The sequence below is a fragment of the Aptenodytes patagonicus genome, chromosome 2 (assembly GCF_965638725.1).
Source record: "Aptenodytes patagonicus chromosome 2, bAptPat1.pri.cur, whole genome shotgun sequence".
NCBI lineage: Eukaryota > Metazoa > Chordata > Aves > Sphenisciformes > Spheniscidae > Aptenodytes > Aptenodytes patagonicus.
The window spans coordinates 160,524,779-160,538,279 of record NC_134950.1 but is presented as its reverse complement, the minus strand read 5'-3'; the positions used below and the strand labels follow the sequence as shown (position 1 = coordinate 160,538,279).

At 40.0% G+C, this 13,501-nt stretch overlaps 1 protein-coding gene across 6 annotated transcripts in view; it reads right to left on the bottom strand.

The window, feature by feature from the left end:
* Window positions 1-13,501, bottom strand: part of DIP2C (disco interacting protein 2 homolog C) — a 333,508-nt gene that overhangs the window by 81,849 nt on the left and 238,158 nt on the right. For all 6 annotated transcript variants that reach the window (XM_076331894.1, XM_076331896.1, XM_076331898.1 and 3 more), the window contains 7 exons: window positions 7,179-7,302; window positions 6,429-6,538; window positions 5,001-5,103; window positions 4,593-4,657; window positions 2,671-2,764; window positions 2,434-2,553; window positions 1,503-1,617 (listed from right to left, as the gene is read on the bottom strand). In XM_076331894.1, coding sequence (XP_076188009.1) covers window positions 1,503-1,617; window positions 2,434-2,553; window positions 2,671-2,764; window positions 4,593-4,657; window positions 5,001-5,103; window positions 6,429-6,538; window positions 7,179-7,302 — 731 coding nt within the window. The remainder of the gene's footprint in view (window positions 1-1,502; window positions 1,618-2,433; window positions 2,554-2,670; window positions 2,765-4,592; window positions 4,658-5,000; window positions 5,104-6,428; window positions 6,539-7,178; window positions 7,303-13,501) is intronic.

The window sequence follows — 13,501 nt, the reverse complement described above, 5'->3', positions numbered from 1 at the left end:
TACCATTGTTTCAGACTTCAAAAAAGGAGATATGTGTTCAGTAACATTCACTGTAGTAAGAACTGCTCTGTAATTACACAGTGAGGCATTGAAGATAAAAATGACTTTTTTTTTTTGAATTATCCACTATTTTATGTGCTAATAAATTTTTTTATGTAAGCTCTCAATGCTAGTTAATTTGAAAATGAATCTCTAGTGCTTCAGGTGGCTGTAAGCATAGAATTTAAGTCTAGAAAGGGCATGCCAGCCATCGTATGTTGAGATGCAGTGAGTTCTCCCACTTCATAACCTGTGATCTGGGGCAGATTTTCCAGGGCTAGCACAGGAAATGAAAACCCTCTCCCATTAATCAGTGCTCAGCACAAGTGACGTCCGCTGCCATTCCACCTCCTCTCTGCACTTACAAGCAAGAGCTCATTCCAAGGGAGCGAAGGTCTGCACAGCCTATGGCAGGGAAACCCAACACAAGGGAAAAACAATGTACTCCTTGGTATAAAGCTGAGAACAGGCTGGTGGAGCTGAATGAAGGGCTCTCTGAGATTCTGTAGTTCACAGAAAGACAACTAACCTGGACAGGATAAGTCCCTGATGGATAGCTTTCAGATGTTTTAAGTTAATAATGAGGTGGCTGAAAGTCAACCACACTCTTGGCCTCATGTCTTTCTTCCTGCAATGTTTCGTTGGAAAGCTAATTGAAAATCTAGTTAAATTTCACTTGGACAGTGTACTGTAAACTTTGTGGCAGGAAGTATTTTACTTAATGCTACTACAGTGCTTTACAGTTTTATACTGCATGTTTTAACATGTGAAGCAATTATAAATGGCTGCAGAAATCTGAACTTAAAAACAAAGTGCCTACTGTTCAAGGTCCAACTTTTGGAAAACTCTGCCAAAACAGACAACAGTTATGCCATTTACTGTGTGCTACAACACTCATGACAGGTGACTGCTGCATACTGACATTCATGTACCTAAGGCTTAATAGTTTTATTAGAATTTATCAATTTTATTTCTAGGCACAAATCCCCCAGACTCAAAGGGCATTTCCAGATGATTACTGAGAGTCTATGAATGGATAAAAAATCGCCAGTCAGCCAAAAACAACCCGCAGAATGTCACAATTCTCTTTAAACAGACTACTTTAAAGCATGATTTTCCTCGATAGCAATTCCATTTAAATTCCCACATTTTAATTAATTTTATGCTTATGGTGGCATTTTTGCACTTCTTTTTACAGAATTAGCTTTTGCACTTCAGTCTATTTAATTTGAAATTAGATAAAATTGCAGAAATGGGAACTATATTATAAAAGCACTCTGAGGTTAAATTATTACTCTACAAATTCTTCTTGTATGTCTTCTTTGGACATAAACAAAATGAAAACTAAAAATGTCACTCAGAAGTTAAGTATGCAGATTCATACTTGAATAAATTTTTCATTCCTTTTCAAATTACCACATATATTCTACAGTGGGTCTGTTTCCACTGGTGTAACACAGTACCTTCGAATAGCCACAGTGAGAGCTTCTGGTGAACTAGCACAGGGACAAATGACCTCCTGTCTTAGACCTTTACTTTGGAAGACATTGAGAAATGCATCACAGGAAGAAATAGACCCTGGGGTAAAGAAAAAAAAAATCAGAGGAGAAAAATAATCTGATTTCTTAAGTGATGCTATTCAAACTGCAAACTTACTATTGAATATATAGGCTTTTCAGGAGAAAAAATTTAAAAAGGACCCACGTCCACTGGGAAAGAAGTCACAGCTGCTACAACTATATATATATACACAGTTGTGTATGCATACAGAGAATAAAGACTAATTTTTAGGCATAAAGTCCTTTCACTATGCTTATGTAGAAAAGCCATTACTGCTAGATTTACAGCATGAATTTCATTATAGTTTTCTTTTTTAGGATGAGGCAAATTAAAGATTTAATTCAGAAACTGAAAGCAAACTATTACAAACAAGCAGAACACCTATATGTTGGTATCTTAAATAATATAGAGAAACAGTTAATGCTATTAATTGTCATGAAGTGATCCAGATGTGGTTCTCTAGAGTAGTATAAGTATTCCCCTGAAGTTCTCAGTTACTTCTGCATCTGAGCACCATCATTCAGAAGAAATGTTCTGATCCTTTCTATAGCTTAAGGTTATTTACTTCAGTCTTTATATGACTGTCATGTTAAACAAAACTGGATTTACTGCAACTTACGTTAGGTGGAATATCAAGTTTGCTTCGGGATTAGCTAAAGAAAAATATATTTTAAAAAAATCCAAAATTAATTACTGTTTCCATGAATATCGTATAGTTTGCAGTAGACAAACCCTATATTTTGTAAATATTTTAGCTAAGATGACTGAAGATTGAAAGACTGCAAGACAGAAAACACTTCCTATTCTCTATTGGACTGCAGAAGCATAGCTTACATGGGTTTGCACCATCAGCCACTATTAGCATACGCAGTGAAGAAAGGTTGATGTCTCTCTGATCTCGATGTGCCACCAATGCCCAGTGCATGTCTCTGGATTTTACACAGGCAACTTTTGCTGCAATAAGAATGGGAAGATTAGTAATACACCATACAAAAGCTATACAGCTGTATTATCAATTTCTACTTTTGATTCTGACTATCAAGCAGACTTCTGTATATTCTTGTTCCTTACCTTTGTATTGACAGACTTTTTGTATCCATGACAGTGGATTCACTTTCATTAAGGAGTATGGAATACTTATAACATGCATCATGTTCATGACACTCTGAAATCAAATAAGATAAATGGGTTTTATACAACAATCGTGGTAATTATTTATATTGTGTTATGGGCGGGGGCATCTATGCAAATCACTCTATGCTTGTTTTATTTTCAATGCTGGCATTTATCTTCTCCTATCTAGCTATTTACATTAAGATGAAACAGACCCCCATTTTCTAATGCTTTAATTAAGGATTAAGGATTTAGACTAAAGAAAAACTGAAAAAAAAAAAAAGAAACAGATTTTCTTTCTATTTATACTCTAAGCGATTCACTTTACATAGAAAAATAAAAAAAACACTGGATGAACAATGTCTGCATGTTTGCTATGTAGGTTAATATTATGCCTAAGCCTGCTAAACTTCAGCATGTATGAAGACTCTTTACTCAAAAGGACAAGTAACAGCAATGTCTCTGTCTAAAGAAATCCACCTCTGTGAAGACTGAAAAACTACTACTGGTAGTGGGGCACAAATTATTTAGAAGACAATAGACAGAGAAATTGGAGTCACAGATTAAGCAGAGATCAATTTATTTTAACAGAAAATAAATGAAGGAGTTTTTAGTCCTTCTCCAGGTGGGCTAATTCCAGTATTTTCAATAAGGTCATGAAAAGTTGCAGGAAGTTTAGAAAAAACATCTGAGTGAAACCAATGACAGATCCAAACCCAATCTCCCAGTCTGAGGCAGTCAATTGCTTTAGTGGCTTCTCAGTGTTAGTACTAAACAAACAGCCTGTAAATGGGTTGCTGCTTTACTTCTGTTACCATTTAGAAACATCTTCTGAGGGTAACACGTTTCCACTCAGAGCAGCTCAGGTTAAATACAGTATTTGTTTTGGAAAACCTAGGCTTAAGAAAGGGTAAGTGTCCCAGTGGATTAGTCATGTAAACACTTTTAGAACTGCAAAAGATAGTTCTCCTTTCAGTCTGGCACAAGTGTAGGTACAGAAAAAGCACTTACAGGCAAGTCATGAAAAAAATGAAGTTCATACCAAGATTAGTAGCAAAGGAAGGCACACAAAAGCTCTATTAGATGTTTGCTTTCAACTTCAGTGATATAGATGGTTTTTTAGCATGAGATACTTATGGGTGTTAAGCCTAATAGATTGTTTCTGCTTCAGAAGAGTTATTACTGCCCTTTGATATTAAGAACAGTATAACACTGCATGGGAAAAGTGTATCGAATCCCTGGGAATCATAGCACGCAGGACCTGTACATCCTGGGACCCCCAAACAGTGACCGTTCAAAACTTGGTATCTGTTCTTAAAATGATCGGTGGATAGTAAGTATTTTGTCAGTCATTGACTGTAGCAGCACCTTTAGAAGCAATTCTTAAAAATACGTCAGTTGCCTCCCATGTCAATCGAGGAAGATGTTCAAACAGCAAGTAGACAATTCATGCAATTTAAAGTATCAGAAATGTTTTAATGTTAGCAAAACCATCTGTTGGTGGGAGTTTTGATAGAGAAGGTAGTCAGTGGCATCCTATGCCATTGGATCATATCTTTACAGAGGCAAGTACTAATTTAATTTGTTTCTGCTATGAAGTCTGATCTCAAAATCATGCAACAGTAATATCAGAATAACATGGTAAGAACGGGGCCAGAGTCCTTGACATGATGCATAAAAATACACTGGCACCTTTACCATGCTCATTATGGGTAAGTGCACTAGCAGAAGATCATGGGTTTAAGTCACATATTTTTTGCTTTCAAAGCAGAAAAATTTGTATTAGAAGAAACTGTAGGACATCCCAGTTTGTGATAGTAATAAGCATATTAGGTTAGTTTATTTTCAAATACTCACACAAGATAAAAAAACATACTTACTGTAAGAATCCCATGCCATAAACCAACATCCTTCTTGAAATCTAATACATTCACAATTGTTTCAGCTGTCCAACAAAAACAAAACAGAGTTTATTTTTTAGAACATGGCATTGACCCAAGTCAAACCCACTCAAAGGAAGGAAGCTTCAGTATAATATGACTGATGACCTCAAAGCTTAACTTTCATAGTAAGTCTCCACTGCAGGATTTGTATTGACTAGGACATTATTTGTACCCCTCACAAAGATATTTTAAATGTGTACTTATTTTCTAAAACCAATGAAAAAAAATCAGGTTTTTAAATCTTTGACACAGATCTATGTAAAACATAAGACAGGAGCCTGATGAGAAATAAATTACAATTCACACTTGATTTTAAGAATGAAGCAAGGGAAATGTACTCCATACCTTCTGTGTATCCACATGCCTGAGTCAGAGCTTGGCAGTGCGTCAGCAGTGCAATCCTTGTCACAGTCACCCCAAGCACACTTCCATCTTTACATGTTTTGTACTAAAATGAAATAAGCAGGGAAAGTCAGTGTGCAATAGTTGCCCTATTTCCATTATTTAATAGCTACATTTAAATTGTTTCCTATGTAGGTGAATGATGGACACATCTAATGACTACTTTAAGAAGGCAGCAGTATTGAGGAGTTTGGGAGGCAATTTTTTGTTAAAAGACACTTTTTTCAGATAGGCTTTCTCTTTCCGACTGAAGCTTCCCAGGCTTGATATCAGAAATCCATCTGCTGTTTGAAAACAGGCATTATGGAAAAATAATGCTAACAATTCTGATCACATTAATGACTAAAGGACTGGCTAGATTTAGCAGAGAATAACCTAGTTCAGTCTGCTCAGTGTTCATATCTTAGATTTTATAGGCCAACCAATAAACCTGAGCTTCTCCCTTCTGTGTCTTATAAGGCATGGGATAAGAGCTGACCACAGAATCCTTGCTGGGTTCTGTTATAATAATCTATACGTATACAGGCTGAAAGGCACAAGCTCTTTGATCAGAAGAATATGAAAGAGTCATGAGAAAGCAGCTTAAAAAAAGGTGGGAGATCATTGCTGATGATTGCAGTAATTTTTGCAACTTTATGCAAGAGTCTGAAAATGATCAGTGACAATTAAAGTAAATTAAACATTTCTCTTTCTCCATAATGAAGATAATCAGCAAGATTTAAAATGGAGGCATCTCTGCTTCTCTAGCCCAGTGTTCTGACTGCATGAAGATAGGAAATACCTTTGCTCCATTCACTTGAACTTATTCCCTTTGAATAATCATTTAAATTCAATACTGAATTCGAGGCATTTGGGTCTATGCAGAAGTGGGAAAAAAGAATGGGAAAAAAATAAAAGAGAAAAATTAAACTTAACAGCATCACTAATTTTCCCTTCCTGATGCTGATCTTTTGTGGGGAGTGTGACTCACAAAGCAGTAAGTGACAGGCATGCATTTGAACAAGAAGTTCCTTCTCTTTCAAAGGGTCTGAAGGTTGTGATATGAGAACTGAAGCTTCACTGTGAAACTTGCTCTCTATCCATCTCAAGGCTAGTGGGCAAGCCCACACTGTGAACGACACCGAGATTGGTCAAGGCAAGTTTAATATAATATTGTGGCAGCCACATAGACGACATAAAAACATTAACGTTAGAAACGTCCAAAATGCAATTTACCATTTCATTAACTTTTCTGAAATCAATATCCAGTATAATTTATTAGAAAATATTACTTATTAACTTCTGTGACTAGTGAATGAATAATGATGTTTACCTAATCCAGAAGTGCCATATGCAATGATTCGACGAGAAGATGCATCTTCATTAACTCACCTCAATGTAAGCTGTGTCATTGTTTGCATCCTTGATGTGTGGGAACCAGTCACGAGGTGGCTTGGAGAGGTGTTTAGACTCTGTGACAAACCACAGCAGCTTTGGCCAGCCTGAGGTACAAAGAAAAGTCAGCTTTTGTCGAGTTTCTGCCAGATAAGACAAGACAAAACTCTTCTCTGCCTGAGGTTGTTTTTTTTTTCCCAAATGCCTGTGTCACCATTACCTAAACATTGCTTCTTTTAAACCTCAGCGTAGCACAGGAAAGAAGATTTTCCAGAACTGCTTTCTTAACACAGCTATCATGGCCTTCTCAGACAATCCCTGAAGAAATGGCTGGGCAGTTTAAGCTGTTATTGACCCAGATAGTTTATTACCACTCTCCTGTCAGAGGTTACTGTCCCTACCACTTAGCTATAGAACTGAATCGTACAAATGCTCCTCATCTACTACAGCCCTAAGCCTGTTGGTTTTATTTCGCTTGTCGCCACAGACGATCTCAGCAGCCCGGCTGAGCCAGTGGAGAACCAGATCAGGAGCACTCGTACTGCTCGGCAGCCATGAGGTGGGAGCAGCGATCTCTGCCAGCCAGTGACACACAGCTGGGGCAATCGCGTCCCAGCAGCCACGGCTGCTTCTGTGGCAAGTGTATCACCACGGGCCTGATCCTCACCCACTACAACTAAGCAAGTGCAATGACTGTTATTGTAGTAAATGACCCGTGATATCCATGATAAGCAAGGGTTAGCTTACCTTTAAACTGTGGTATCTCCCCTGTGGGGCTTTTAGGCAGTCCTTTATGGCATGCATCGCTAGTCAAGGCCACAGTAACTCCACAGCTTCCTAGCAAAAAGCCTATTTGTTGACTTCCTGCATCCTAAGAGATGACAAAATAAAAGCAATACACAGAACTGATTAGAAGTGATTACAGGCTGAAAACGTTATTGTCCTTTGGCACATTACCTTGAGAGCAAAACAGTCTCTTTCCTTCAAGCAACTTAGCTGATTAGCAAAACTCATTTGTACATTGACAAAGGAATTCCACAACCTAGATAGCCTCTTGTCTGTAACAGCGTAAATCAGAGAGAGAACTGAAGCCATCAGATGGCGCCTGCTCTCACATCTCTTCAGAAATGATGACTGAATGGGAGGAGTGGCTGATAGGCCAGAGGGTTGTGCCACCCAGAGGGACCCCTGAGAAATGGGCTGACAGGAATCTCATGAAATTCAACAAAGGCAAATGCAAAGTCCTGCACCTGGGGAGGAACCACCCCACGCACCAGCACCGGCTGGGGGCTCACTGGCTGGAAAGCAGTTTTGTAGTAAAGGACCTGGGGGTCCTGGTGGACACCAAGTTGAATGTGAGCCAGCAATGTGCCCTTGCACAAAGAAGGCAAATGGTATCCTGGGCTGTTAGGCAAAGTACTGGCAGCAGGTTGAGGGAGGTGATCCTTCCCCTCTACTCAGCACTGATGAGGCACATCTCAAGTGCTAGGTCCAGTTCTGGGCTTCCAAGTACAAGACATGGAGCTACTGGAAAGAGTCCAGCGAAGGGCCACTATGATAATTAAAGGACTGGAGCATGTCTCCTATGAGGAAAGGCTGAGAGAGCTGGGACTGCTCAGCCTTGAGAAGAGAAGGCTCAGGGGGGATCTCATCAACGTGTACAAACATCTGAACGGAGGGTGTAAAGAAGACCGAGCCAGGCTCTTTCCAGTGGTGCCCAGTGACAGGACCAGAGGTAACAGGCACTAGTTACAGACACCTTTCAGGAGCACTACAGATAGCCAAGTGCCCATCAGAGAAAGTACATCCCATTTTACTTCCATCAAGGGGATATAAGCAGTGAGGCTAAGAAGTCATGTAATGATTTTCAAGTCTAGGCCATAGCTGTTCTTTAAGAGATGCTGTGCTTCCACAGCATTATGTCTGCTTTATGTATAGCGTCTTGTCATGATTCTTTCATGAACTTTACATCTATCCACTAGGCTCTTCAACAGAGCAAAGCCCTAGATGTAAATGCACATAGAAGTATTAACCCTTTCTTCACAGAATGATTCTACAGAAAATAGCCTACGGAGTCTTAAATGATGAAATTAAAATATCTTTCAAATCAACCATAAAGCACACTTAACCATGGAAGCAACCAGAAATAAAGAACAGTTGCCTTAATATATTGATTTATTCAAACCAAAACTGTATCATGGAAAGAAAGCCCCAAAGTGTATCTGACTAATTTTAATGCAATTTTTATGTGGTCAGGAAAGCTTTTTAGAATTAAGCTTGTGCATTGTCTTTTCCAATTAAAAAAACAGACAAGGAGAGTACCCTTTGAACAACAGAGAATAATACCGGTGTATCGATGAACAACATTTTGGGGAGCATGTTGTCGACCCCACCGTGCCTGCACCAGGGGGGGCTTTCAGGACAAAAAGGGCTTTGTCAAGCATTACTATCCTCACTGACTCTTGTGTTAGCTGGTCCACACCTATGTTGTCAAACCCCTGGAACAAGTGCTTAGCCAGATCGGATCCTGGTTCCAACAGTCTCCAGTGGAGACCTGGCGTCTCCACCCTTGGAGTCTGCTCAACGGAAGGAAATGTGGGTGCCTGGACAGTGCGGGAGTGATGGCTCTCCTTGGAGGTCCCTCAGAAGGAATGGCAGGAAGATGAGGGCTGGAGTGCTCCATGGAGAACATCACTCCTTGGGCAAGTCATAGCCTCTGAGACCTGCTACTCTATCATGTATAAAGGGATAAAATATCAGATCCATACTACCATTACCCAAAATTTCCCACTAAATTTAATATAAAAAATGGTTACCAATGTACATATATGTATGAATTTCTAACTACCAATTAAAAACCAATATTGCATATAAATTTCATAATTGAATGCAGCAACTGCATCATGCTCAATTTTAAATTAAAAATGTTATAAGTGTATTCCCTATAAAAGACTGCTAGCAAACTGTTTCACCACTGTACCAAGAAAATGCCACAACCAGAAACTGACTAATAAATTCCATTAAGAAATCTAACATACATAAACCAGTAGAAAGTGTGGACCTTAGAGCATCAGCATATCACAGCCCTGGGGGATGCATCAGTTAAGAAATGATCTGTCAAGCTCTTCTCACAGCAAAACAAAACAACAGGAAAAGGAAACTTGTATTAACAGTTTGGGGTTTTCAGATAACACAAGAAAGAATGACTATGCTTCCACTTAGTGCCATATCAACCAGGTTAGACCATGTCCATATAAATATTATTCATTCATTTGTAGTAGTTCACACCCAGAGAGAGAAGCAGAGAGAATTATGTATAGATTACTTAATACAATCTACTCACGTGTCAAAGATTCTAACAACAGACTGTGACAACATGGCTAAGCAATTATGTGATGCAACACTACCACAGGAGATTGGAAGAATTTCACCATGCGTGGACAATATCCAGTGTGTTTTACAGACTTTCAAATCCAATGCCGTGCCCTTGGTGTCCACACTAAATCCTCCCTTGCAAGAAAAAAGCAAATCAAGATGCTGAAATAGAGGTACTGTGACAGACACCGTTGTCAATGGCCATAGGAGCTCCAGTCGAGGATCTTACAGTATGAACACAACGAAGCTTGTCTGCTAGTCTGAGTCCATCATTCCCACTTTCAGTCTCAGTCTCACACCTCCTAACTATTTATTACCGCATCCTGCCTGCTTCTGGTGGCTTCATTCTGACTTAGAAGCAAAAAGGACTACAGAGAACAGAGACATGAAGAAGGGGTCGACATCCCTTGCCCCATGCAGGTGCCCCTGTGATCCCTGCTGCCCCACAGAAGCAATTGTTTCTGACTACTCAAGCGGTGTTGAGCTACTGGACTGACAGCCAGGAGGTGGAAGATCTGAAACCATCTCAAGCTGAGAGCCTTATACATCTCACAGATACACCGCAACCTTACCTACACACTCAAGTACGTAAACACGATAGTCTTTGTTGTTCCTCATACCTCAGCAGGACAGGTCCAGAGCAGTGAGGACCTTGAGTAAAACTTTTAAGTTTGAAAAATGAAGTTTGAGTTGAAAACGCAGTCATTTGCATGAAGTAGTCAAAGCTCCCATACTGGGAGGGGGGGGAAGGTGAAGGAGCAGGTGAAAGTGTCCCTCCCTGTCTCCCCCACAGATTGGTTACCCGAGGAAAAAAGGTAAAAGGTGCAATTATTAATAGTTTCCAAAAAGTGGCTCCCGAGGTACGGAGATCACAGCAATGCTGAGTACAAATACAGAAGTACAAACACAAAAATGAGTCTCACGACTGATAATTTTATCATATCATAAACCAGTAGCGTTACACAGTGCAGCAAAATGATATCCTTGATCCAGCTCCCAAGGGTGATAAACAGCACAACAGGGAACATATACAGCAAGTGAGGTGTTACACAACACAACTTTGAGAGCAAGCACGAGAACTTTGAGAGTAAATTAATCAACATTGTGACCAGCAACTGTTAAACCAATATGATGAATGCTTACAACAAATTTGCCATAACACACTCTGGTCAGATCTGTCGTTATCTCAACCCTTTGTGCCCCACGTTGGGTGCCAAAAGGACTGTTGTGGTTTAACCCGGCAGGCAGCTAAACACCACACAGCCGTTTGCTCACTCCCCCACCATCCAGTGGGATGGGGGAGAGAATCAGGGAAAAAAAAAGTAAAACTCGTGGGCTGAGATAAAGAGAGTTTAATAGGACAGAAAAGGAAGGGAAAAAAAAATAGAATATACAAAATAAGTGGTGCACAACGCAATTGCTCACCACCCTCCGACCGATGCCGAGCCAGTTCCTGAGCAGTGGTCACCTCCCCCCCGGCCAACTCCCCCCAGTTTATGTACTGAGCATGACGTCACATGGTATGGAATATCCCTTTGGCCAGTTTGGGGTCAGCTGTCCTGGCTGTGCCCCCTCCCGGCTTCTCGCTGGCAGGGCGTGGGAAGCTGAAAAGGCCTTGACTAGTGTAAGCACTGCTTAGCAACAACTAAAACATCGGTGTGTTATCAACATTCTTCTCATCCTAAATCCAAAACACAGCACTGTACCAGCTACTAGGAAGAAAATTAACTCTATCCCAGCCGAAACCAGGACAGACAGGAAAAAGACTACTGACTTTAAAAGCACTGATTATTTCAGATTTTGGAGACAAGCTATCGGCATCCCTTTTGAGTAATGTAAAATGAATGTCTGCAATGCTGAAAACTGCTTTGTAAGTAGAAAAAAAAGAAACCAAATCATCTGCTGGTGGAAAAAAAAATCATCCTCCTCCCATAAATAAAATCACTCTCCTGCCGATAAAGGGAATATATTTTCAGGACACACTGTTTTGTCAGCAGTGTTATTTGCTATTTTGGTAATTTATGCTAATCTGCTACTTTGGCGACCCCCCACTTGTCACAAACATTTTATTTTGCTGAATTTTGTGGGGGTAGGAAAAACCTCAGGGATCCAGTGGAGACCAGGTGAAACAACCCAACCAACACAGTCCCAACCACGCAGATGGAGACAGACTTGCCAGCGATGCTCATTGTCAAATCCTCCACAATTCACAGTTTGAAATGATAATGCAGGTGGAAGGCAAAAGATAGAGCTGAGGTATTGTAGCATGAGGTTTGAGACCAATTGCTGACTTTGGAACTATCATTTTACATTTCTTGAAGGCACAGCAGTTGCTGAGGTACGAAAAATGAGGTCTGCATAGCTTTAGACTATGTCTGCACACACCTAGAGAGATCAATCTTTCAGATGAAGCGAGCCGGAAATCCTCTCTGCTGTAGGTAGCCATTCAAGGTTCTCTAAAGACTTTTATTAAAGGTTCCCTAAAGGTTTTCACCAGTACCTGGAGGCAAATTGTCTTCTTCCTGCTGCAGAGAGTGATAATTCATTGTCAGGATAAAAAAATCCCACGTGTGGTTGCATTTCAGCATGCTGTTAATGTCATTTCTATAATGCTTTGTGAGAGTATCTGTGTGAAGGAAAACAATTATGATCCTTTCTCCGTGAGTGAGAGTGCATGTCCTTATCTAATAAGGAAGGAAGGAAGAGACAGCCTGTACAAAAGGTTGGCCTGATAAAGGTTACTTCTGTCCACTTGCAAATCCCAGACTGCTTTCAAAATGAGAATTATGTGGCAAAGCATCGCAGACTGAACTAATCTTGTTTTCTGTTACGATGCTTATTTGAGCTCCATTTGCCCTTACGCCATCAAAAATTTGCTGGTAAAGAACAAATAGGGCAACCATCAGCCATAAAGGCCAAGCATCACCACTTTTGAACCAAAAGTGAAAAGGAATCAGGGAAACCCTCAATTTTTAAAATAGGAATATCAAAGACTGTAATAAAAATTAAACACAAAGCAGATGCAATTTTCATAAGCAGCTTTAAGATGAAGAAATCAGCTGTCTCATCAGACAGAGCTTTGGTATCTAGCTATAATTTGCACATGAAATCTGCAACTATGAACAGTCTTAATGTCCAAAAGTCTTAATGAAAGCAAGACAACGGTTATTTTTGGCAGGGGACACTGCATGAAATGTGATATGGTCTCTAGGAAACTACCATTTCCTAAACATGAAAACATAAAAAGAAAACGTAGACTTTAAAGGATCTAAGATTCACTGTGGCCAACTGAGCAAAGACCTCTGCTCAGTGCCCAGCTGCCGAAGTGTATGAAGAGGGAAGGATGGGCACAGGGCTTACAGGGGTCCAGCGGTGTCCACCATGTGGGGCTGCGGGCACTTGTGTTCTTTGGAGGGACTGGAAGACTATGTCACCGAAAGGAAAATATACAACATTTTATGGATATTTTAAATCCAGTGGAGAAAGAGATGCATTGTCAACAGATGTTCAAAAATATGTAGAGCTCCAGTGTTTCTGGCACACTACAGCCCAACGATGACTAAAGCGGAGAGGAAACTAAGCTCATTTTATCTCAGGCCCTAAAACACCAGAAAAGGTGTCAAGGTGTATTTCCTTTGGAATACAATTCTGCCTTCAAATGGAAGACAAGACTGGGACAATTTCACTGTCTTTAA